This window comes from Cetorhinus maximus, unplaced genomic scaffold, assembly GCF_964194155.1.
Source record: "Cetorhinus maximus unplaced genomic scaffold, sCetMax3.hap1.1 HAP1_SCAFFOLD_1654, whole genome shotgun sequence".
NCBI lineage: Eukaryota > Metazoa > Chordata > Chondrichthyes > Lamniformes > Cetorhinidae > Cetorhinus > Cetorhinus maximus.
The window spans coordinates 23,402-50,910 of NW_027597594.1; the positions used below are offsets into that span (position 1 = coordinate 23,402).

Sequence of the window (27,509 nt, forward strand, 5' to 3'; positions counted from 1 at the left end):
TTCTCTCATGCATGATTTGAGTGGGGAGGTCCGCCCAACATCCTGACCAATATTTATCCCTCAACTAACTCCTGGAGACAGACTAGATGGCGATTGTCACTATTGATAGGACTTTAAGCACAAGCTGTATTCCACATTTCCCAATTTCTAACAGTGACATTTCAAATGCACTTCATTAACTGTAAAGCACTTTAGGATGTCCTGGAAGATGTATAATACCAAATCTTTCGATTTTCTTTAACTTGTTGTTTCTTACCTGAAGTGTTTACTGCAGCCCCAAACACAAATCCTTGCTGGACAGTTTCTGTAGCTTCTGGTTTCTCAGCAGGTTTAACCAAGTTGAAAGTAAATCCAGATTTAGCTTCTGGTTTTGAAACGTCTGACAAAGATGCTGATTCTTTGGTTTGCTCTGGCTTTTTAAGAGAAAGTTCAGGTTGTAGCTGTTCAATATCTTTCCTTTTACCAAATACAATTGGTGCAGAGCTCAAAGTGTCCTGTTTTTCGTCTGATTTTCCAAACATAAAAGCTGAAGCTGCCACAGGCTCCTGATCTATTGTTTTCTCAAATTTAACTGCATTCACAGTTGTCCCATCTTTCCTTTCTTCTGCTTTGTCAAGCTGAAACTGCACTACCGAGGTTTCTTTCTTCCCCTCTGTGCCCAATTTAAAGCCACTCAGTGCACTCTTGTCCTCAGCTTTGACTGTTCCACCAGCATCAAGCTTAAAACCCCCAAATGCCATGTCACTTTTCTTATTTTGCTGACCTGTATCAGAGGCACCAAACTTAGTAGTAGTTGAAGCCGGCTTGTTACCAAAGGCAGCTACTTCAAATTTAAACCCACCACTAGAAATTTTGGAGTTATCCTTTTTGTTTCCCTCTGAGTTTTTCTCTGTTGAAGTAACTCCAAATTTGAACCCCCCTGTAACTTCAAATTTAAGTCCTCCAAAGGCACTGGTTGATGTACTGGAATCCAATGCCCCAAATTTAAAACCGCCCTGATTTCCAAATTTAAAACCTGCAGCACCATCTTTACTTTGCAAAGAGTCCACTGTTGAGGGCTGGACGCCGATGATGAATGGTGAAGCAGCAGTCGATAATGAAGAACAGCCAAGCCCTGTAAGGGGAAAGAAAATAGTAACTAAACTGAACTTCTACTACTTGATACTATAAGGCAAACAAGGACCTTATGCTCTTGCAGTACAAGTTATGCTCACAATGATGGAAAAGTCACTGACTTCTAAACATCTTTGTATGGAAAATAGAACCTGGAATAGATTTATGCCCCATCATTTTTGAGCAAACACTATACAAATACAATACTAGTCATCTGAATGTAATCTAAACTGTTCTTAGTTTTCCAGCAGGATTTCTCCATTAAAGAAAAGTTGCAATTCTTATTCAAATAATAAATTGTAAAAGACTGGAAATATATAGGGCAATAGCATCTGTAGATAGAAAACAAAAATGTTTAGGTGTGTAACACTTCTTTATATTTCAGATTGCAAGCATAATCATTCTTTTCTATCCATTTTACCATATATTTTCTCACCATGCACAGCACTGCAGAGGAACATAAGCTTACTTAGCACTGCTTTACCTCCTCCTCATCCTTCTAATCTTAGTTCACAAGAATTGTAGTGCTGGTTTAGAATTAACAGAACATTCATTCAATAATGCAATTAAAGTAAGCCACCAATTTTTAGTTATTTGGCTCCAATCTTCAAATATTTGATTGTAACAATTTATATCTGGTGCTCACTGGGTGCATCCAGTTTATTGCATTGCATTACATTGGAACAGATAGTTCAACAAGAACTACCATTAATGTATTGAGGCTTAAAAGGGCAATTAAGGATGGGCAAAAATTGCTAGCCTTGTCAGCAACACCCACATCCCATGAACAAATCTGTTTCTTTTTTAAAAAAAGTCAAGTCCTTGAAGGGCCAATTTGCCTTAGTTGGATTTGGAGCTATGTTTAAACCAACAAATGCTAACTAAATCCTCTGCTTTCAACCTTAAGCAACTAATTTTCACATTCATTCTGCACCTTGAATATCATAGTATTTAACAAAATAGATTGAAACTGCTCTGTTTTATAACTGGCAATCACTGCTGCATTATAAATCAGAGTACAACTTCCATCAGCGTTAGTGCACAAACAAGGATCTATTCAAAGTCACAGAATATGGCCCCCATTAGCTGCCAACTTAGATAGCTATATTAGATTTATTCTATGTCACTTTTACCCAGAGAGTAGTGAGAATGTGGAACTGAGAGAAGGGAAGTGTAGGATTACGCTGACAGGTGAGGAAGACAGGAGTAGGCTTGAATGGAGCATAAACCCTGCCATGAGTTGATTAGGCCGAATAGCATTTTTGTGTTATATATCCTGTATAACCCCTTCAGAAAATGAACTGTGCATTACATAATCTAATAGCATCTATAGATGACCTGACTTGTAGAACTGCTAGATGTTAGAAAGCATCTTCCGTACACATGCACATCAGATAGCACCTTTAGCTCAATTCAGTGAATAATAATCTTAATACCTTTAGATTCAATCTTGATGCCTGTTTTCTCAGTCTTACAAGCCACACATTTGGTTACGCTTGATGAGTTCTGAACGAAGCAGACTTCACAATCCCAAGACCCTGTTGGCTTCTTGAATTTGTCACCAAATCCCAGAATTCCTTCTGTTGGTGCTGAAGCTGAAATGTTGGCTACAACAGACGAAACACCTAAGAGCAAAATTCATAAAATGAGAAATTACAGAATTCACAGACAATCAGCAGCAAAAATTATCTTGTGATGTACAAGTTTAGGAGGAACCATTAAATTATCATTTACACGCTATGTATTGTTGGCAGTTAATGCTTTTCAATTCAGTTTAAAACAAAAATCTAGGTTCCAGTAAAATACGAAGCTCAAGTTATTTTTTTTTTAAAACTTGTCTTTTAGGGAAGGAAACTTGACATCCTTACATAAGAACAAGGAGTAGGAGTAGGCCATCTGGCCCCTCAAGCCTGCTCTGCCATTTAATAAGATCATGGCTGATTTGATAGTAACCTCAAATTTGCATCCCACCTACCCCAGTAACCTATCATCCCTTTGCTCACCAAGACTCTATCCACCTCTGCCTTAAAAATATTCAAAGACACTGCTCCACTGCCTTTTCAGGAAGAGTGTTCCAAAGATTCAACCCTCAGAAAAAATTTCAACTCATCTCCCTTTTAAATGGGTGACCCCTTATTTTTAAAGAGTGATTCCTAGTTCTAGATTCTCCTACAAGAGACATCCTCTCCACATCCACCTCATCAAGTCCCCTCAGGATCTTATATTCAATCAAGTCACCTCTTACTCTTCTAAGTTCCAGCAGATACAAGCCTAGCCTGTCCAATCTTTCCTCATAAGACAACCTGCCCATTCCAGGTATTAGTCTGGTAAACCTTCTCTGAACTGCTTCCAATGCATTTACATCCTTCCTTAAATAAGGTGGCCAATACTGCACAGAGTATTCCAGATGTGGTCTCACTAGTGCTATATATAACTGAAGCATAATCCCTCTAATTTTGTAATCAATTCCCCTCGCAATAAATGATAACATTCTATTAGCTTTCCTAATTACTTGCTGTACCTGCTTACCAACCTTTTGCAATTCATGCACTAAGACACCCAGATCCCTCTGCATCTCAGAGCTCTGCAATCTCTCACCATTTAGATAATATGTCTCTTTTATTGTTCCTGCCAAAATGGACAATTTCACATTTTCCCACATTATACTCCATTTGCCAGCTGTTTGCCCACTCACTTAACCTATCTTTATCTTTTTGTAGCCTCCTTACGTCCTCTTCACAAATGACTTTCCTACCTATCTTTGTGTCATCAGCAAATCTGGCAACCATCCCATTCATCCAAGTCATTTATATAAATTGTAAACAGTTGAGCTCCCAGCACTGATCCCTGTGGCACACCACTCGTTACATCTTGTCAGCCTGAAAAAGACCCATTTATGCCAACTCTCTGCTTCCTGCTAGCCAGCCAATCTTCTATCCATGCCAATATGTTACCCCCTATACCATGAGCTTTTATCTTCCACAATAACCTTTTATGTGGCACTTTATCAAATACCTTCTGGAAATCTAAGTACTGCACATCCACTGCTTCCCCTTTATCCACAGCACGTTGCTTCCTCAAAGAACTCCAATAAGCTGGCCAAACGTGATTTCCCTTTCACAAACCATGTTGACTCTGCCTGATTACCTTGAACTTATCCAAGTGCCCTGCTATAGCTTCTTTAACAATAGCTACTAACATTTTCCCTATGACAGATGTTAAGCTAACTGGCCTGTAGTTTCCCACTTTCTGTCTCCCGCCCTTGTTGAATAATGGAGTTACATTTGCTATCTTCCAATCTAATGGGACCTTCTCTGAATCTAGGGAATACCGGAAAATTAAAATCAATGCATCAACTATCTCACTAGCCACTTCTTTTGAGACCCTAGGATGAAGTCCATCATGACTCGGGTACTTGTCAGCCTACAACTCCAACAATTTACTCAGTACCACTTCCCTGATGATTGCAATTTTTCTGAGTTCCTCCCTCCCTTCCATTTCCTGATTTACAGCTGCATATGGGATGTTACCTGTATCCTCTACAGTGAAGACTGATGCAAAATATCTCTTAATTCATCTGCTATTTCCTTGTTTTCCATTATCAGTTCTCTAGACTCACTTTCTATGCTCACTTTGTTAACTCGATTATTTTAAAAATATTTATAGAAACTCTTGCTTTCCGTTTTTATATTTCTGGCTAGCTTTCTCTCGCACTCTAATTATTCTCTCATTTATCTTTTACTCATCCTTTGCTGTTCCTTATATTCTGTCCAATCTTCTGGCCTTCCACCTACCTTTGCACAATTATATACCTTTTCTTTAAGTTTGATACTGTCTTTAAACTTTCTAGTTAACCACAGATGTGTGTCCATCACTTGGACTTTTTCTTACTCATTGGAATGGTCTGGCTTACACGTGACCCCAGTCCTGCACTAATGTGACTGACTCCACTCTGAAGTAGTCTAGCTAGGCACTCAATTGAAGCAAATGTCAGCATTGCTCAAATCTAGAGAATGAATTCAAAGAAGGAACATACAGTTTTTATTGTGACTTACAGTTCTTTGTTTCACAACAAACATCTCAGTAATATTCTGTATATTGAAAACTATTGCAACGATTGTTAAAGTGATGATAATGATGTACGCCCAAAGTGTTATACCAGAAATGCTGTGCTTTTTTCAGGGGAAGCAATCACTAAGGCATTTCTTGATCACTACATTTTTACTTCATCTCATTAGACTGATCTACTATAATCATTATTTAAAATATCACTGAAAACTATTGCTGGGCTGAGGAATTGCTGCTAAAGCTACTGACGATAGTTGAGGCAGAATTTGCCTCTGAATGTCCAAAACGTTTTGATCTTGGAGTAGAGATTGAACACAGACACAAGTGAATGAAACAAAAGCAAAATACTGTAGATTTTGGAAATCTGAAATAAAAATGGAAAATAATGGAAATACTCAGCAGGTGAGGCAGCATATATGGAAAGATCATAGACCTAAAATGTTAACTCTGTTTCTCTCTCCACAGATGCTGCCTCACCTGCTGAGTATTTCCAACAGCGGAATGAAACTATTGAACACTTCCTCAAAAAAGTTCCAAGCAATTGAATGCTAGCAAGTGGACCCAATGCGCTTAAATGTAAATCAGCTAGCAAGAAATGGATAAGAGCAAAGTTCATCACTTTCAATCCATTGATTAAAAAAAACCTCCAAGTATAGTTCTGGGGAACCAAATACCTGGGGAAGTAAAACACAGTGGGAGTATAAAATTAATAGGATAAGTACAACAAAATGACAGTGAAGGATTGGGAGGTAGGGTTAAGCAAAAAAAAAACAATGAAACTGTTAGTACAATTTGCAGTGACAAAAAAGGTAAATAGTATTTTAGGATTCACAACTTGAGGGAAAGAGTACAAGCTCCAGGCAATGTTAATCATTTTGTAGGAAGCACTGACCTACCATCACCTTCAGTACTGGGTGTTGTTCTGGACGGCGCAATATAGGGGGAATAACCTAGTTTGGAGGAAGGAGGAAGGACCAGCAATTTGATAAATGAGATTGAACATCCATTGTGTAAGGAAACACCTTGGAATGGAGGGACATTTACACAAAGGAAAATGCTGCTTACATGTGATCTTATCATAACAAAAAGGAATAGAAAACAAGGAACATTGCTTTTGGATCCAGTTTAAGCAAAGTTTAAAGTCAAAAGAGACCTGGATATAAGCTTAAACAAGATAAAGTGAAAACACAGTTAAAAAAATAGCTTCTCACAGCGCCTACCAATGGGAGGCAGTGTAAATGGATGATATATATTTCAAGTTGGTGAGCAATCACTGACTGCGTTTACTGCCAACACCGCAGCTAATGCTGGGCATGGCAGTCAATTCTGTTGCTCCCTTACATCATGGCAAGCGACGGCATCAGCAGTGGCCAGGACCTAAAATGGCACTGCTCAAATAGTCACAGCTGTGTTTTCTCCTGTGCAGGCAACAGTCAAAGCCATCTCCTTTTTAAGGATGTTAGAATTCTCAGTTCAGGACTTGAATTACCTTTGTGAATAACGACTTAACCAATATATTTTTTAAGAAGAAAGGGGGAAATCTTAAACCATATCCTCTTTATTTTAAACCTGGCGTCAATATTAAATGTACTACACTAACACGTCCAATACATCATGGTTTGTATAGGCAACTTGAAATGCCTTTTTTAATGTCTTTTAATGCCAGCCTACGGAATCTGAATTTGGGGGGCTATCAGGTGTATACATACACAAACCTAAAAATACCAGCTGTAATTTGCAAAACTACAGCCCATGCAAGCTGCAACTGAATACCAGTACAATACTGTGATGCTATTTTCCAAAGTCACCTATTAAAGTCGACTAACACAACATTCCATTGAGTTTTAGGGGCAGAAAATTTCTGTTCAACTGCTACTCTGACAAAGATTCTACATCTGGAACTCAGTCTTCTCTTTTCAGATACCAACAGACTTATTACCTGCTTTCAATATTTTGGCTTTATTTCAGATTTCTTGCATTTGCAATTTTTCATATTTGAGTTAGCAGACCAGTCAAGTGGTCAAAAAAAAACTACCTACTTTGGTTTTAGTTTCTATTTTTAAACTAGGCATATAATTTTATGCGTGCAATTTAAGCACAAAATTTAATAGCTGGCTTGTAGTCCAGTCATGAAATAAGGGGTGTTTCACACAAAGTATTTTAATGGTTTTTGATCAGCTAAACAATCTTCAAAGTCCTCTATTTGACTTGGGTCCTTGTAATTTCATGCAACTTCTGTGTAAGCAGGGTCTCCTTAGAAATGAGTTTTAACCATGGGAGATTAGGGTTCAGCCTATCCTCTCTGGCAGACTCAAAGGGGAGAATCTTCTCCCCGTCAAGGGGGCTGAGCGGGAGCAGGCGTGGGTGGGCGCACAACCAACGCCGGTCATTTTGCGTGGGCGGGCCAATTAAGGCCCGTCCAGCTTGACGTGCACCCGGAAGCGCTGAGTGCTCCCTGTGTGGGCCGGGGGGGGGGGGGGGCGGCGGGAGGCTGGGTCGGGGCCTGCGCACAAAGGAGCGCAGAAATCGATTAGCTTGATTATGAAAAATGTAAATTAAAAATAAAATTATTCAGACATGTCCCCCCATGTGACAGTGTCACATGAGCTGGGACATGTCAATGAATTTTAATAATTTTTATTCAATTTATAAACACTTCATGAAACCTCATCCTGCCCGTGGGTGAGGTTTCATGATAAATTTGAAGGCCAACTGGATTCTTTGCCTGCCCGCCAACCTTAAGGTTGGACGGGCAGCTCTGTTAATCCTTTTGATTGGTATTTAATTGGCCTTAATAGACCTTTGACAGTTTGGCGGGTACACAGCCAACTCCGGTGTGCGCCTGCCGAACTGAAGATCTGAATGACGCGTGGTGATGTCGGGACACATGCCCGACATCACCGCGCGTCATTTTACGCACCGGCAAGCGGGGCCCGCCCCCGCACGCCGACCAGAAGATTCAGGCCAACAATTTGATACATGAGCCAGAAATGTGCACAGTATGCCAGGTCACTCTATTGTTACTGAGTTTGGTTGGCTCAACACTGGAATTTGCACTGCAGGGAGTGTGCCCATACAGGTATAAAACCTTTTTTTGCATACACAGAGGTGTACTGGCAGGCTGGACGCAGCAGAATGACATAATTGGCGTTCCGTGCATGTGTGTGCCACTGAGCATGCGCAAACCAACCATCTTGCATTGGCAGGAGTTAGTGAATAACTTTTTGGTTGACAGGGCTAATAAGCTGCACGAGATTAAGTGGGGGAGAAAGTCATTGACACTTAGAACAAAAACAAAAAAAATGTTAGAAACGCTCAGCACATCAACCAGCATCTAGAGAGGGTAAATGAAACAAAAAAAAAAATGCTGGAAATACTCAGCAGATCAGGCAGCATCTGTGGAGAGAAACAGTTAAAGTTTCAGGTCGATGGTTTTTCATCATAACTGAAGATGCATACAAACGTAAGCGTTTTAAGACAGTAAAAGTGAGGGGGGGAGATGGGGCAGGAAGAATAAAAAACGAAGGGCTGTGATAGGTGGATGGCTGGAGGGATTAACTAACAAAAGATTTCATGATGCAAAAGCCAAAGTGTGATAATGGGTAAAGAAACAAAGGTTGTGTTTCTGAATGCAACATGAAGGGATAAAGAAACATGCCAGCAAACAAAAAAAAACACAGAACAAAATGAAGGCAAAGGTTATGATATAAAGCTGTCAAACTCAATGTTGAATCCAGAAGACTATGGAGCGTCGAGACAAAAAAATGTGGTGCCGTTCCTCGAGCTTGCGTTGAGTTTCATTGGAACACTGTAGCAGGCCATGGACAGAAAGGTCAAAGTGGGGGCAATGCGAGGAATTAAAATGACAAGCATCAGGAAGCTTGGGGCCATGCTTACGAACATGGTTGCTCTCCAGAAAGAGCGGGCACGTTACTATTTCGGGTATAGAGCCTTTGTCCAAATTGAATTATATCTGCACAATCTGGTCCAATTATCCTCTAGCCTTTAATTCCATTTTACCTGAAGACTATACTGGTCTTAACTTACGTGAAAAGTCATAGGAGAGCGATTAGTAATGGTTAAAATTAACAATATTACTAGTAATTCATTCCCAATCAACAGCAAATTGATGAAAGGAGTCATCAACTGACACCTACTTACCAATAAGCTATCAGACAACATTCAGTACAGTTGCTGCCAGAGCTGCTCATTTCCAGGCCTCCTAATAGCTTCAATCCATTTGTGGTACAAGAGCTGGTGCTAAAAAGTTGAAAGTAACCACTCTCCACATGAAGGCAACATTCAGTGTATGCCATGAAGGAGATCAATGGGTGTCAACAAGAAAATCCTCTAGTAAATGGAATCAAACCTGACAGACCCTTTGGTTCTGCACCACCAACCGTTTTGTGATTTAATTTCTCCTGTCTTCCACCCTTTTGTTTAGTCCCCACAACTATCACTTGCTTCAAGTTTATTACATTTCAAGCCTTTCCCAATTCTGATGAAAGATCAGCCTTTAACTCTGTTTCTCTCGCAACAAGATGCTCCCTGGCCTGATGAGTATTTCCAGCATTTTCTGTTTTTATTGCAAAGGAAATATGGTTGTGGCTGGAGGCCAATCACTTCCAGTTTCAGAATCCCCCTGCATATTCTTCACGCCTCAAGCTTCCCTCCATCATGTCAGGATGAAAATCGCCCATTGACTATTTTACTGTGGCTGCAATTCTTCAGGACAGCAGGACATGGACAATATCCAGACATAGGCTGAAAAGTGGTCAGCCAAATTTATGCCAGGCAATAACCAGCTCCAACAACAAAAGGCTCAACTGCTTCCCCTGATCACGAGAGCCGAATCTCCGATTATTAATATTGGGGCCAGGGCATCATAACCAAAAGCATAACCACGCCACATTAACAACATGGCTACCATTCCTTGATGACTAAGCAAAATTATGAAATTCTACAACACCTTGCACAGGCCCAATGACAGGCGCACCACTACTTCTCAATGCAACTAGGGATCAGCAGCAAATTAATGAGGACTTGCCAGAAATGGCCATATTATGGGAAAAAAACACCACCTACCTGGCTTAGTAAACTGACAAGCCACACACTTGCTGTCTTCAGCTTTGTTTTGTAAGAGGCACACGGCACAGTCCCAAACACCTTCAGGTTTCTTAAACTGATCTGCCAATCCCAATCCCACAGAAGTACTGCTGGAAGTGTTTGGCTCTCTGATTCTTGTACTTTCAGTTACCACAGGCAAAGTCAGTGCAGATTTTACTCCAGTTCCAGGTTTTGGTGTTTCACAAGCCACACATTTTACAGCTTCTGATTTGTTTTGAACCAAACAGATGTCACAGTCCCATGTACCCATTGCAGGTTTGAATTTGTCTCCAAAACTCAATGAAGTCTCTTTAGATGTAGCTTTGTCTCTGTTGGCTGACTCATTATTAGTCTGTACAGGAAGTGCAGATTTAGCAGTCTGACAAGCAACACATTTACTATCTGTGCTTTTGTTTTGTAGAAAGCAGGAGCCACAATGCCAGGAACCTTCAGCTGGTTTGAACTTATCTCCAAATCCAAAGGTGCTTGAGCTCTCAATGGAGGAACTGTTTTTTCCAGTAGTTGATGGCGAAGGCTTCACAGTAGCTGGTGCATTGTCCAAGGACTTGGTGATACATTGTGTGGACGACGAAGGCGAAGTGAATTCTTGGAACAGGTTAAAAAAAGACATAAGTTTAAGTAGTTTGTGCATACACGCACACAATATTCTCACCAACATTCATGGGACAGCAACAGAAAAATACTGAGAGGGTCCTTACTAATACAATGGAATTCTGTTACATAGGACTTTACATATCAGACGCGGGGTAGATTAACAAACAGCACTTCAACATTTCTGTCCAGATAGCCCTACCTGCTCGACTGAGCAAATTAACAAATTTTGTACACATGGTCAATACATGAAACACGGCCAAATTTCTCCAGGACTTCACAAACTCAGCTGAACCCTGCTGCCCTCACTGAGTCAAACTTGGTGCCCGAGTTTCATGGTGTTACTGAAAGATGCTACAGTCCAGCTGTCAAGTTAAAAGAATTCATCTGCTATGTGGTGGGTCATTTGCTGTTTTCCAAGTGAACCCTATAAAATGGATACTACTTTGCAGGGTATGGGTGGGAAACATGCTGTTTTTCTTATAAAGAGTATTTAAAAATAGTACTCACCAGGCCCTTTTAAAATGTCTAAGACACTGCCTTGCTTCAAAGTTTTAGCAGGTTTCAATGGTCCATCACATTCTTCACCTTTACTCTCGTTTGTTGGTGTAGAAATAGAAGGCGATGTGGTGCATTTCGCTAAAATATTGTATGAAAGATTTTATCAGTTGTCAGTGTCAAGCTGTGTCATTGGCTGAATTAATTTATTTGCAGTAAAAATATGTATACCTGCATTAATGGAAGGTCTGGCAGATACAAAAACAAATGGAACTGATTTGTCAATCGGCTCACTAAAGGTAAATCCAGTCTTTGTGATGGTGGGATGGTGGGGAACAGGGGTATGAGAAAAGAAATAATAGTCAATTTTTACAAGTGCCAACAACATTATGTCACATTAGCTGCTATTGCTGCCACATTACACTCAATAGCTTGGAAGTTGCACTGAATAATTTCCAAATCAATTATTCAGCTGTTAGAAATAAATTAGGCAGATATATATTACATTTTATGTAAAAACTTTACAAGAGAACTCTCAAAAATTAATGCTCAACAAAATTACTTACAGATACCGAAACAGGTTGCAGATTTGCCTCAGTTGCTTTTATGTTCGGTGTAGAAAAGGTGAAGGCAACACTGTTAGGACTGGATACCACTGCCTGCACATGAGTAAAGAGGAATTATTAGAACACGCACATGGATTTCAAAGGTGCTCTTTTCCACTATTACTTAACGGTTTCCTTACCACGGCCTAGGCAGACAATTGATTTTTGTATGGGTGGGAAACATGCTTTTTTTTTTATAAAGAGCATAAAAAAGAGTACACACCAGGCCCTTTTAAAATGTCTAAGACACTGCCTTGTTTGTCAATATTGCTGTCAGAGGGCACAAAATTGTTCATACCACCAAAAAAGGTGGTTTTGATGCCAGTCATTTAGACAATATACTTATTTTGCACTAGTGAGATAGAGATGCAGTGATTTTAATTTTCCAAAATTCCCTAGATTTGGGGACGGTTCTGTTACGTTGAAAAATAGCAAATGTAACTCCTTTATTCAAAAAGGGAGAGGCAGAAAGCAGGAAACTACAGGCCAGTTAGCTTAACATCTGACATGGGGAAAATGTTAAAAGCTATTATTAAAGATGTTGTAGCAGTGCACTTGGTAGGAAAGTAAGATGTGAAGAGGACATAAGGAGGCTACAAAGGGATTTGGATAGCTTAAGTGAGTGGGCAAAGAGCTGGCAAATGGAATATGTGTGAAAATAGGAAATTGTCCATTTTTGGCAGAAATTTTTTTTAAAAAGCATTATTATCTAAATGGTGAGAGATTGCAGAGCTCCGTGATGCAGAGAGATCTAGGTATCCTAGCGCATGAAGCGCAGAAGGTTAGTATGCAGGTAAAGCAAGTAATTAGGAGGGTAAATAAAATGCTATTGTTATTGTGAGGGGAATTGAAAACAAAAGGAGGTTATGCTTCAGTTATATAGGTGAGAGAGGTGGTGACATAGTGGTATTGTCGCTGGACTGGTATTCTAGAGATCCAAGATAATGTTCTGGGGACCTGGGTTCAAATCCCACCACTGCAGATGGTGAAATTTGAATTCAATAAAAATCTGGAATTAAAAGCCTGATGATGACCACAAAGCCATTGCTGATTTTTAAAGGAGGAAGGAAATCTGCCATCCTTACCTGGTCTGGCTTACATGTGACTCCAGGCCCACAGCAACGTGGTTGACTCTTAAATGCCCTCTGAAAAAGTGCAATTAGGGATGGGCAATAAATGCTGGCTGAGCCACATCCCATGAACTAATAAAAAAAACACATCTGGAGTATTGTCGCCTTATATAAGGAAGGATGTAAATGCACTGGAAGCAGTTCAGAGAAGGTTGCGTTATGACAGGTGGAGTTTAGAAGACTAAGAGGCAACTTGATTGAAACACACAAGATCCTGAGGGTCTTGACAGGGTAGATGTGGGGAAGGGGAAGAATTAAAAATAAGGGGTTGCCCATTTAAAACAGCGATGAGAGTTTTCTCTGAGGGTTGAGTGTCTTTGGAACTCTCTCAGAAGGCAATGGAAACAGAGTCTTTAGGTATTTTTAAGGCAGAGCTAGATAGATTCTTGATAAGCAAGAGGGTGAAAGATAGGTGGGAATGTGGAGTTGAGGTTACAATCAGATCAGCCATGATCTTAATGAATGACGGAGCAGGCTTAAGGGGCCGAGTGGCCTACTCCTGCTCCTAATTCGTATGTATGAAAATAAAAATGCAACTCGCAAGAGCACTATACCTTGTCAGTAAAATATTTTGTTACAGTAGTTGTTACAGGTGATACAGCTGTGGAAGGGGGGCCAAAGTTGAAGGTAGGCAATGCAGTACTTTTAATTGGTAAAGATACTTCTGGCAGTTCTGGGGCTGAGGCCTGTACCTGCAGAGGGCACAATATTTGCAAGTTATAGTTTTAATATACAGCACAAATGCTATTTGGCAATGAACAAACACACTGCATCACTCCTACAAAAATGGCAAGTAGGCATGCACCTCAAAAATGTTGACAATGCATAATACATTGTATATGCTGCATAAATCAAGTGAGAGGGAATTAAGGGTTATAATTTAATTACAGGCTCAAAGCTAAGTTGATGATCAAACTGCATTGTTGCTAATTTGAAGGATTTGGCTCAAGACTTGAATTTTGACTGTCAAAATTCAAAATGGTTTTCAAGTTATAAATGATCCTGCGTGATTGTGATAAAGGTAAATGGCCCCTCCTCATACTGTCTGAAGCCTCTGAAGGTTTATCACGCCATCCTCCTCTAGAACCCCTCCACTATCATCTAGCCGGGTGGGACGGCACTTGCCTAGCTCCATTCTCATTGTTTCAGTTGTAGCCAGAGGATGACCTGCAACAATTTCTCTTGTTTCCACATTGTTGCCTCTGGTGTTCCATAAGGATCTATCCTTGACAACCCTCCCTCCTATTTCTCATCCGCATGCTGTACCTCAGTTACATCATCTGAAAACAGTGTCAATTTCTACATATGCTAACAACATCCAGTTGACCTCATCACACGACTCCTCCACGTCTTTAACTTGTCAGACTGCTTGTCCAACAACTGGTACTGGATGAGCAGGAATTTCCTTCAACTAAATATTAGGAAGGCCAAAGCCACTGTCAATGGTCCTTGTCACATGTTCTGTCCCCTAGCCATTGGCTCCGTCCCTTTGGTTGGCCACAGCCCAAGACTGACCCTGGTCTCATATTTGACCCCAAGATGAACTTCTGACCACACATTCACGCCATGACTGCCAGATCTCTCTAACATCACCTGACTCTGCCCCAACCTCAGCTCATCTGCTGCTGATGCCCTGATCCATGCCTTTGTTAGCTATAGGCTTGGCTACTTTTTAACACTCTCCTGGCTTCCTCTGCTCTATCCTCTGTAAACCTGAGGTCATCAAAAACTCTGCCACCCATGCCCTAACTCGCATCATCCCATTCTCTCAGAACCAGTGCTTGCTGGCTCTCGGTTAAACAATGCCTCAATATTAAAATTCTCATCCCCATTTTCAAATTCCCTCCCTAAATGTCCACCTCTTTTTCCTCCTTCAAGACAATCCTCAAAACGTACCTCTTTGGCCAAGTTTTTGGACAGCTAATATCTCCTTAGGTGACTCAAAACTTTTGTTCGATAAAGCTCCTATGAAGCACCTTGGGATGTTTTACTATGTTAAAGGGCTATATAACCACAAGTTAGTTGCTGTTGTATTTGCAGTACTGTTTGAAAGGATCAGGATTTTGCCATGTGGAGTTTGGACACAGCTACTTTGTCTGGTTCCAGACCAAACTCTGAGCTGCTCCACAGGTCCCAGGGCACATTCCTTTTCTGCTCATACTTTCTTGGTAATTTTTTTTGTTTTATCCTGCTGAATCATAGGGGATAATATTGGAATCATTCAACTAAACTGAATAAGGTTACTGTCTTATAATCCACATATCCCTTAAACTATGTTATGAGACCCAATGAATGGTAAATTACCTGTTTGTGAAATTAATACATCACACTAGGGGTGAAAAGTGAGGCAAATTACTCAGAACCCATCCCTTTCATGGTTTGCACCAAACTCCAACCACAATATCTACTCCCCAGCCCACTGCTATTCTGAAGTTCTTTCTAAAGACTGAAGAACACATACATTTTTAAATGTAGGAAGGGTAAAGAAAGAAAATGTGCGACATGGAGCTCTTTTACTTCCTTTCACTCAGCATTACCAGCTTGGTTTGACAAATGGAGCTGTGGCTTTTACAAAATGTGAAAAAAATCCATTCTTTTGTAATATTTTTCTCATTCTTTAAGCAATTTTAACAGTGAGGAAAGAAATCACTGAAGGATTTTTCTGCCCTTTTGAGATTTGTGAATGACAAGATTCATTTCCACATCGCAGCTGTTCCACCTGAAAATTTCAACAAGAGTTATAAATAGCGCCGGAATAAGTGAACCCTTTATTACCATCGAAGGTTTCCCCAGATACATTTATTTGAATATTCTATGACCAATCCACTATTTTATTATAAAAGCAAAATACTGCGGATGCTGGAAATCTGAAACAAAAACAGCTGGAAAAACTCAGCAGTTCTCATCTCATTTCTATTTTTTCTTAGTTCGGATGAAGAGTCATATGGACTTGAAACGTTAACTGTACTCCTCTCCACAGATGCTGTCAGACCTGCTGAGTTTTTCCAGCTATTTTTGTTTCTGTTCCACTATTTTATTAGCTCAATACAGCTCTCTTCAATGTTTAGTAATGTAACTCCTTGGTTCTTTCAGACAAGCAAACTCCAGATGCTGATGTATACTGCCTGAACTATCAAGCACAGGAAACCAGCACTGCTGCAGCATCTGCACCAACTTCTCTGTCTCTGCTGGAGGGAGGGCCAGTGCCCCAGGATATGAGCGATGCAAAGATTGCCACCCTACACACGAACAAGGGTGACCACAGTGATTCCAACAACTATCGAGGCATCTCTCTGATAAGCACCATGGGAAAAGAATTGCCCTAGTCAGATTGGAGATTCTGGCTCAATACATCTACCCTGAATCTGAGTGTTGTTTCAAAAGTGGAAAATATACAATTGACAGTCTCCTCAGTTGGCAACTGCAAGAGAAATGCTGTGAACAAAGAAGACCACTATATATTGCCTTCATTGATCTCATAAAGGCATTACAACATGTGAGCAGCGGCAGTCTATTTAAGCTGGAGAAAACTGCTGCCCGCCGAAGCTGCAAAATGTGATCTCCCATTTCCATGGCAACGATGATGGGCAAGGTCAGCTATGATGGGGCAACATCGGAACCCTTCGAGATCCACACTGGGGTCAAACAGGGTTGTGTTCTAGCACCGACACCCTTTGGCACAGTTTTCCCTTTGTAAGTGACCTGAAGGCGTATGACAGCAGCAGAGGGTATCTACTTACATTCCAGAATTGCTGCAAAGCTATTCAGCTTTGCTCGCCTGACATCCAAGACAAAGATGCACCAAGTCTTCAAAGAGTTGTTCTACGCTAACAATGCCGCACTGGCATTCCAAATCACAGAACACCTCGTAATGTGGCAAATGGATACTCTCCAATGCCTGTAAAGTTTGGTTTGACCTTCAGTATCAGGAGGTGAATGTCATGGTCTAGGATGTTGCAATACCACCATCTATCAGCATTGGCAATATGACACTGGAAGCTGTTGATATCTTCACATATCTAGGCTCCACAATCACCAGCAATCTTTCACTTGATGCTGAAATAAACACATGCATCGCAAAAGCTACAGCTATTGTGCCCAAGCTGAGTAAGAGTGTGTGGAACAGCAGCAACTTGACTGAGGACACCAAAGTGCGAGTCTACCAAGCTTTCGTTCTCAGTGCACACCCCTACAGTAGTGAGACATGGACAACATTTGCTCGGTAGAAGGAAAGGCTGAAGTTTCCACTTTAGTTGTCTTAGATGTATCCTCAGCATCTCATGACAGGACAAGGTCGCCAGCTCAGAGGTCCCAGAGTGTGTGCAATGGCTTGGTCACTTTCATTGGATGGAGGACAGCTTTTACTCAAACACCTTCTGTATAATGAACTGGCCACTAGGGCATGGCTTCCTGAACTTCCATACCTCTGCTACAAGGGCAAGTGCAAACGAGATATGAAGATGGCATACATGACACTGACAACTGGGAGGCAGTTGCTAACGTCTTATGACTTCTGGAGGCTGACTGTTTGGAAGGACATTGGAAAAGGTGATCAGAATCTCAAAGCTCAGCTGGCCAAGAGGACCCAGAGAGAACAGAGGTGAGCAAATCATGCACCTTCCAGTCCACTGTATTCCTCTGCAACAAATGCAGCAGAGACAGCCATGCCTGACTGGGGCTCCTGAGCCACACCAAGCAACGCTCAACACAGAGCTGACCATCACAGTGCACACCATTGTCTCATGAGACGAAAGGCTGCCACCATTAGTAAATCACAGGAGGGCAAGTATGGAAATAAAAATCTGTGCCATTCACAGACCTCAAAGGTGAAAAAAATCCATCATGTTAAATTATGGAGTCAACTCAACATTTCTTGTAGCACCATATGTAAGGAATACTGTACAAACTGAAAGCTCAACAGTGTAACAGCTATTTCACAGGATGGAAGATTCAGTGCTGATGCTTGAAAACCTAGTAATACTGAATTGTATGAATTAGAAGACAATTTACTCTTACTTCCTGTGCACCTCTGGATGAATAATGTCCTTTATCTCTCTTCATTTTTCCTCCAGCTCCCCCAAATGTGAGACCATTGGTTGCATGAGAACCAATTACTTGATATGAACAGCTGCTATCACTACAATACAAATAAAAAGGGAGAATGTCAAAGGAAAACTGATTAATTAATGATACAGAATTTTAAAACTCCTGTCTGAAAGTAATTCAATGCTAATAGTATTGCAGATACCATACCTTTTTGTTGCTTGAAGGCTAATTTCAGGGGCAGGTGATTTCTCCCTCGTTCTCTAAAATTACAAAGAAATTGAAATTTAAGAAATGGATCTAATTTATGTATATAATTCCTTTGATGCATATTAAAAAAATAAATTGTGTAATCTTAAAGACAAATCATCAGTAAAACCTGTCATCTTACAAAATGTGATACTCATTTAGCGGTGAAGCACCTAAACAGTTTAAAAAAAAAGAGTACCACATATCAGACTTATTGGGAAATTGGAACATAAGTTATTAAAACAATGGTGGTAACTTGGGTACGTAATTGAACTAAAAGTTAGGAGGCAGACAGCAGTGGTGAATGGTTGTTTTTCTGACTGGAAGTTGGAGTCCAAGGGATTGGGATAAGGATGATTAGTCGTCTTATTTCTGCTCTGGCTCTGCATTGAGCAGCTTCTCATCCTTGGTGATTTCAACCTCTATCTCAACTCATTTTGCGCTCTCTCTCTCATAGGTTTACTGCCCTCCTTTCGTCCACAAAACTACTCCTTCATATAAACCGCCCTGCGCACATGGCCACCCCCTCAATCTTGTTATCTCACACAGCCTCACTGCCCCTTTTGTTGCCATTACTGATAAGACAATCTCTGCTCATTTCCTTGGATGGTGCTCTATCCACATTCCCCTCCTCCACTACCCACTACTCTAAGCCAATTTCCCCACTTCTTTCTGTATCAAACCTTAAAAAACTCTCCAACTCACTTACCTTTATGCTTACAAATTCCCAACTATCTATCACTTGGCTTTTAATTCAAGGTGGCATCTTAGCAGCAACTGATTCACTAAATCACATCCTCTCCAGCACCTTTGATGTCCTTGTCCCCAATACTCTTTCCCACCCTAATGGCTCTCCCTAGAATATCCCTCCCTTAAATCCAAGGGAGATTATGTACATCTGTGGGGACAAATGGCTTAACCATTCATTGCTAGATCTGGCTAAGTCACTTAAAGCATTACCAGGCTATGCTCTCCATCACTAGAACTGTCCATCCAAGAAATCAGATGTAACACCCAGTTTCTCTTCTCCGCCAATACGTGTCTTTTTAAACCATCTGTCCCTGCCTCCTTCAATAAGTGAGATGAGCTTATGGACTTTTTGCTACAAAGATCCAGGCCATTCGTTCAGCTACCTCTGCTGCTTCCCTCCCTTCCCCTAGCCCACTAGGCCAAACTTAAGGTTTCCCTTGCCATAACCTGAATTTGCAGGTTTGTCTAGTCTCTCTCCTCATATCATTTCTGAACTCATGTTATTGATGAGACCCACTTCTTGTTCTCGAAACCCTATTCCGACTGCTAAATTTCCATTACTATGGTTCCTGTGTTAGATGAAATTATTAATGGTTCTCTCCCCACAGGTAGTGTCCCCTCTCATCATCGCCCCTCTTCCCCATGCAAACTACCACCCCATCTCAAACCTCCGTTTTCTTTCCAAAGTCCTTGAACATGTTATTGCCTTCCAAATCCATGCCCACCTTTCTCACAACTTCTTGTCTGAATCCCTCCAATCAGTTTTAAAGCACCACCGTGGGACCAAAGCAGCTCTTACCAGTCACAAATTACACCCTTTTTGACTGAGAAAGGCATGTCACTTTTTCCTCCTCATTCTCCTGGTCCTATCTGCAGCCTTTGACATGCAGAACATGAAATTCTGCTCCAATATCACCCCACCATTGTTGGACTCGCTGGGAATGCAGCTGTCTGGTTTCATTCTTTCCTATTTTGTTGTAGCCAAAAATCACCTGCAACAGCTTCTCTTCTTGCTCTGCACCGTTATCTCTAGTGTCCTCCAAGGATCTAACCACAGCCCCTCCTTTTCACATCTACATTCGCAACATCACCCAAAATCATGGTGTCAGCTTTCACATGTATGCTGACAATGCACAGCTCTACCTCTCATTCACTTCTCTTGACCCCTCCTGTCTTAAGTTGTCTGACAACCAATATTGGATAAGAAGAAATTTTCTTCAATTAAATGGGATGTCAGAGACATTGCCTTTAGGCCCTGTTACAAACTCTGTTCCCTCACAAATGACTCCATCCCTCTCCCCGGCAACAATCTGAAGCTGAACCAGGCTGTTCACAACTTTGGGCCCGAGTCTTTTGTTCATAGTCGGACTCTGATCAGACAAAAAAAATTCCCACTTAGCTTCCTCCAATTCTACAGGGCAATCTTCCAATGGAGGATCCTGCAGAACTCAGTCAGCACAGGAAACCTGAGGGAGCAGCGGAGAGAATCCACAAAGGAGTTACGTCCCTATTTCACGGCACTAGCTGCCACATTCTGCTTAGTAAAGCGCTTAAATGCCCCAAAGCTTCTTTGGAAAGCCACGGAGAGAAGATAAACGTGTAGGGGCGGCTAGGGAGGGGCCAGATTCCTGAACTTGACCTCAAATAAAAAGATGCCAGAGGAAGATATTGTTTCATTTAACTAGCAGTAATGAACAAAAAAATTACAGTGCAAGTGAGCAACACTAACTTTAAACAGCAAGAATTTTTCAATTCCAATTACAATAATTAATCAAATGATTTCATTTCATTTTTTTTATTTACTGGAATAGATTAGAAGAAAATTAGGAATATAAGAGGAACTATGAAATTAAATCATGGAAAATATAACAAAATAATAAAATATTCTACAGGCCTATAAAGGAAAGTTGAGATGGGAATAGGGGCAAAAATGTAGTCATGATAAAAATCACAGGCAGCCATGGCAGAATGGTAGAAATAACTATTTTGTTCAGTATTTACCAGGGAGATGCATCAAGTGAACATTGACGATGAGAGTTGAAATGATATACCACAATTAAAGTAACAAGATATTAAATAAGCTTTTTGATTGACTAATTAATTAAGGGCATGGATTTTCCAGTGGTAAAGACAGCATTACCATAGGGTCATGTCCTGGGCCCAACCCATCTTCAGTTCCTTCAGCAATAACCTTTCTCCCAACATAAGATCAAAAGTAGGGATGTTCGCTGATGATTGCAAAGTGTTCAGTACCACATGCAACTCCTCAGATACTGAAGCAGACTGTGCTTAAATGCAGCAAGGCCTGGACAGCATTCAGGCATAGTGGTAATGTCACTGGACTAGTAATCCAGAGGCCCAGGCTAATGCTCTGGCAACATGGGCTCAAATCCAATCATAGCAAGTAGTGGAATTTAAGTACACCTAATTAATAAACCTGGAATTGAAAGTTTGTCTCAGTTAAGGGGACCATGAAACTATTGGCTATTGTAAAACCCCATCTGGTTCACTAATGTCCTTTAGGGAAGGAAATCTGCCATTCTTACCTGGTCTGGCCTACATGTGACTCCTGACCCATAGCCATGTGTTTTACCCACTAACTGCCCTCTGAAATGGCCTAGCAAGCCATTCAGTTCAAGGGCATTTAGGGATAGGTAATAAATACTGGCCTTGCCAGCAACACCCACATCCCATGAAAGAATGAAAAAAAAACTACACCATATAAAGTTATATTTAAGAACGGAGATAGAACACGTCCAAGCAACTTTAGGCCAGTCAGATTATCAGCAGTAGGAGAATTAATGGAATCCCTACTGAAGGAGGAAATAGGAAAATAGCCTAGAAATCAAACATACATTAATAAAAGTCAACCTGCATTTCAAAAGGGAAAGTTTTGCTTGACCGACTTCATTGAATATTTTGACCTAACATGGAAGATAGCCCAAGGGTACTACAATAGATAATTTACTACATAACAGGCCAGATAAGTACGGTCAAACCATGCAGAGTTAGGGGACAATTAACAGTTAGCAGCTAGCTGAAAGACAGAAAGCAGAGATATGGGGTAATAGTAGCTTTCAGAGACAGAAGGTGAGGAGTGGGCTTCCACAAGAATCAATGCAGGGGTCACTGTTGTTGACTGTTAATATTAATGGATCAGATTTTGGAATCAAAAACACAATCTCTAAAATTGCAGATGACACCAAATTAGGAGGTACAGTCAACCATGAGGGGGACAAAGAATTTCAATTAATAAACTTGAAGAATGGACATTGGCAAATGAATTGCAACATATATACGTGTGGGGGATTACATTTCTGAAAAGAAAAACAGAGACCATATAATACTTGGAAAATAAGATTCTAAATGGGGTAGAGGAGCAAACGGAATACCTACACAAGTCACTAGACGTGGTGAAACAGGTCAATAAGGCCTCAACAAAAGCAAACCAAGCACAAGGATTACTTTGGGAGGCATAGAATCGAAAAGCAGAGAAATTATGCTAAACTTGCAACAAACCTTGGTTAAATCACATGTGGAGTACTGCGTGCAGTTCTAGTCAACATATTATAAAAGGATATAGAGGCATTCATGAAAGTGCAAAAAAGATTTACAAGGATGGCACCAAAACTGTGAGGTTACACCTGTCAGAAAAGAATGAACAGGCTGCGTCCCTTTCCTCTTGAAATGAGAAGATTGAGGGGCGGCCTAATTCATAATTTTTAAGTTTTAAAAGGTTTTGATATAGCAGACAGTGTTTCCGATGTGGGGTGAAGCGGAACTGGGAATCATGAATAAAAGATGGTTACCAGAAAGTCAAATAGGGAACTCAGGTGAAAATTCTTTCCAAGAGATTGATATGAATGTGGAACTCGCTTCCACAGGGAGTAGATGAGGTGAATATTACAAACGCATTTAAGAAAGGAAGAGAGGGTTATATTGATAAGAGTTGGATGAGGAGGGACAGACAGACTCAAGTGCAGCACAAACACTGGCATTAAGCAAATATAACATGCAGATATTCAAAAAGTAATATATTTATTTCTTACATTGTTTTGAATTTCTGTCCTGTCAATATGTCTATTACCCTGCCCTCCAGGGGTCAGAGATGGTTTAAAAAAGATGGATCTATTTGCAGCTCCAGAAACAATCACAGGTGTTTGAAGTTTCTGGACTGGAGGGCCCTGTGTTTCCAGCTGAAAAATAAATAGAAACAGGATTTCAAAACTTGCAATAACAAATTTTAATTTGACTTTTTTTTTTGTAATTGTGGGCTCTTTAAATTAGAGCTACCATACAGATATTTGTCTAACAATACCATAATCAAATGTTTATTTGCCCATGGAAAATCAATTACTATCCTCAGTACCATATTATATGTACAAAAACTTCAAGAAGCAGGACTACCTGCAAAACACCAAACAATTTCCTCAACCTAAAATTAGAGTTAGCAACTAAAAGTTTACAAATAGATACACTGCAGTTCAGAGGAAATCCTTCTTCCCAAAACTAAAGCTGGCAGGAACAGCCTCATAGCACCCAACTATGCGTGTAGCGCAGTGAATAGACAATTGAACTACATTCACCAAGGAGCAGCTGAATGTGCTATAAACAGCTGCTCTGGCAATATTATGCTTCTGCTACTTAAGCCCATTTGACTTCTGTTGCCATCGTTCTATTCCTCATCACATATGCACTTCAACTTTAAGAACAAACACTGCAGAGTTTTTCAACAAGGTATTTAAACATGATCCGATGACAAAAATCAATACGTTTTTCTCTTTAAAATCACAGAGATAACGAACAAATCTAACTGCCAATGGCAAATCGAAAGAGTGGGGGGTGGGGGGGGGGAATTCAACACGTTTCTATTTTGCCTACGTCTCCAAGACATTGGACAACAAGACAATATTACACACTTTGTATTTGCTGCTTGGGTTCCTTCAACTAATTTAGACTGTGCAAGTTCACTTGCCACTAGCATCAAAAACAATCCTCTACCACCACCCAGTCCATCAAATTCTAATAAGCAAACTATTGCCAGATAATGCTTCAAACTTGCATTAATTACACATATGAATAGAGCCCTTACTTTTTTTTGTAAGGATCCCCTTGAAAGTTACATTTTCCAAGTTAGCTCTTCAAATGGAATGTACACATTTACCCAGTATGAAAAAGGGTTCCACAATATCCTACCTTTCTCATCTTGGGCTGCCAGCCAGTCACCTCCACAGTACTTTTCTCCAAGGACTGAAACAAAGTTCACATTAAGCATGATCAGCGTTGTGGAGGAGGCATGAAATATCAGTTAAGATAAAGAGCGGAGGAATGATAAAGGGAAAAGGGATTCAAAATATTCAGAGTTCTGTCTACTCTTTAAACAGTTTTAAACAATATACTTTTGAGTGCTACAATGGCTTGAGTATTTGTCAGCGAGATTATGTTCAACATCTCATAGGCTTATTAGCAATCATGTTAAGTGGGTCTGGTGTCCAAATTGAAGTGAAACTGTTTTTAATTACTGTAAACAGGGTATACAAACACACACGCAGTCCCCAGTTATGGATATTCTTTGTTCTCAATGTACCTAGTAATCTACACTAATATAGTGCTTTTCACAAAGTAGTTTACATTCAATTAATTGATGCTCTTCATTATTGATCTCCTAAGAACCACAGGGAAGATTAACTTGAACAGAACAAAATACATATCAATAACAGGATTTAGCATTTTTTGAAATAAATTAAGTTGACAAAATTTACAACCTCAGGTCAAATTAATTTAAAATAAAACTAGAAGCTAAAGTTTGTGTCAACACAGTTTTTATGAATATCAAAAAAACATATTTCAAGATACGAATTAACAAACAAGGAGAGTTGTTTTCACTTACTGTAGGCAATGGAGATGTCACTGTAGATGGAATTCTTTTAGCATCCTAAAAGCACAGTACGTAATGTTACAAGAAAGGTTTTTCCTTCAATATTTAACCATTTATTTTTATTCCCCTTATTCCTCTCAAGTCTCTTCACTGACCAAAAGATGATTGTAAGGACTCATCCCAAACTCCAGTACCACTCTCTGGCATCATATGGTGGTTGGCTTTCTCATCATCTTTCCCTGCGAAATGCCTGGCTTTCATCAGCACCCTCTATTTCTTTATTTAAATAAAAATGCAGTCTACCATTATGCTTAATGGGCCAATTAACACTTGCAGGATATAAATGAATACAGCTGCAATCAAAATAAGTTACTTATAGATTCCGTTAAAAGCTTCAACTCTAACGCCAACAAATCACAATCAAAATCATACAAATAAAAATGGTTTAGCTTTTGTTACTAAATGCTTATACAAAAGGCTTGAAAGAAATTGAGCTGCTAATCCACTTCAAATGTGCAATAAAATATATCTACTTTCATAAGATTTTGAACACTATCCAAGAACAATAACAACAAAATAGAGATCAGGTCATTTTATTTCTCCTGTTTATTGCCTGGGCATTTGACTTGTCACCATTTAGGCTCAAGATAAAAACAAAAATTTAAAATTAAAACCTTGTTTCAAGATCACTATATTAAAAAGTTGATGAGATTGTCATTTTAAGTCCCATGTAAGGATTTAAAAAATGCCAGATATAGGTGAAGTGGGAAGTAAGTATCTACAAATTCAAACGGAGTTGCTGGAAATCATAATGAACTGACAGAAACCCCCTCAATCAAATTGCTGATTTCAAGGGAGGATTCTCACAAAGTCAAGCTCAATTTTCAGGTCAATACAGAATAAGTTTTTAAAAATTCCCCAAGGATCTAGAAGGGCATGGAGGCGGCTTTAATCTTGCTTTTCTTCACTTAAGAGTCAGCAATATTGGCTTATTCAGAATACCATCTATCTTCATCAACTCAGAAATAAATAAAGCAATATTTGTTGCCAGCTGCCATGGAGTGGCAATCACAGTTGGATTGCCAATCTGTTCCTTTTTATTTACCTTAGACTGGAGCTGCACATATCTCAACTGGACTTCAAACCTGGGCCTGGTGAGAAACGTACAATGTACCTAGTTCCAGACTCCTTCCAGTGAAGGGCAGCAACATTGGGGTAAGTGAAGCCATGCCCCCCTTTATAAGGCACCAGCTGCTGTAAACCAGGTAAGTTTAAGGATCCCAGTCAATTTGAGAAGCCAGGGAGAAGTTAAGTGTGTAATAAGTGGGTGAGGGGCAAGGCTGGTCCAGGGGTGGAGAGGTCAGGTGGTCTGTCATATAGTTATCCATGAGTGGTGGTTCCCAGTGCAGGGTAATTGCCCATTGAGGTTTTCCGGGACATTGCTATGCAGTCTTGGTGAGGGGACATCTGGGCGGGGTGCGTGTGCATGCGCGTGTGTGTGTGTGTGTGCGCCTCCGGCGCATCTTCTGGGGTACCATTGGGATATGACTCACTGGAGGTTGGAATTTCTGGGTCCATGTTTTAAACTCTCAAATCAGGTTTCAGTTCCACCACAGCACTTAATTAGCCCTATTCAAAGTAATAGTGAACATTCTTGGGGATGGTGTTGCACTATCCCATCACATCCTTTTTTTATCTGTCTGTAACCTTTGACACTGTTGCCCAGGCCACATTCCTCTGCTGCCCAGCCAAATGAGACTTCTCTCACCTGATTCCACTCTTTCTTATCCAGTCACAGCCAGGGGAGCTGCTGCAAAGGTTTCTCTTCCAACTCCTGAACATTTACCTTGTTCCATCCACCCCTTTCATTGAACCGTTCCATGACCCCCTTTATTTCTTAACCACATTGCCCCTCGGTGATATAATCTGAAAATTTACCATTCCAGATTAACACTCACGACACTCAATTTACCTCACCATCACCATGCTTAGTCTGTGTGTTGTCAAGACTGCTTGCCCAAGATTTAGCACTGGATGAACCAAGATTTTCTTCAATTTAACATTGGGAAGGCAAAAGCCATTATCTTCAGTCTTTGCCATGAATTCTATTGCAACTCAATGTTGAGTGTCCAATCCGATATCCTCTCCATCACCAAGGCTGCCTTTCACCTCCAAAATGTTATTTGTTTCTTTCCCTGCCTTAGCCTATGTGCTTCTCATCCATGTTTTTCCTCTTTCAAAACAAAGCCATTCTAATGCTTTGTGTCCCATCTTCGACCCTCCATAAAATTAAACTCATTCAAAACCCGAACGTAACTCTCATCCAGTGCCCATGCTTGTTGACCTACATTTCCTCCTGATCCACCAACAAAGTTCTTGCCCTCGTGTTCAAATCCCAGCCCCATGCCCTCACCATACCACCCCCAACCTCAGTATCCTCCTCCAGCCCTCCATGAG

At 40.4% G+C, this 27,509-nt stretch overlaps 1 protein-coding gene across 4 annotated transcripts in view; it reads right to left on the minus strand.

The window, feature by feature from the left end:
* nup153 (nucleoporin 153) overlaps window positions 1-27,509 on the minus strand; it is a 64,303-nt gene that overhangs the window by 15,785 nt on the left and 21,009 nt on the right. For 3 of the 4 annotated variants that reach the window (XM_078536911.1, XM_078536908.1, XM_078536910.1), the window contains 12 exons: window positions 25,065-25,109; window positions 24,371-24,424; window positions 23,224-23,370; window positions 18,386-18,438; window positions 18,149-18,269; window positions 13,687-13,824; window positions 11,964-12,056; window positions 11,629-11,707; window positions 11,410-11,538; window positions 10,267-10,893; window positions 2,550-2,738; window positions 257-1,114 (listed from right to left, as the gene is read on the minus strand). In XM_078536911.1, coding sequence (XP_078393037.1) covers window positions 257-1,114; window positions 2,550-2,738; window positions 10,267-10,893; window positions 11,410-11,538; window positions 11,629-11,707; window positions 11,964-12,056; window positions 13,687-13,824; window positions 18,149-18,269; window positions 18,386-18,438; window positions 23,224-23,370; window positions 24,371-24,424; window positions 25,065-25,109 — 2,533 coding nt within the window. The remainder of the gene's footprint in view (window positions 1-256; window positions 1,115-2,549; window positions 2,739-10,266; window positions 10,894-11,409; window positions 11,539-11,628; window positions 11,708-11,963; window positions 12,057-13,686; window positions 13,825-18,148; window positions 18,270-18,385; window positions 18,439-23,223; window positions 23,371-24,370; window positions 24,425-25,064; window positions 25,110-27,509) is intronic. The other variant, XM_078536909.1, reaches the window with a different exon arrangement.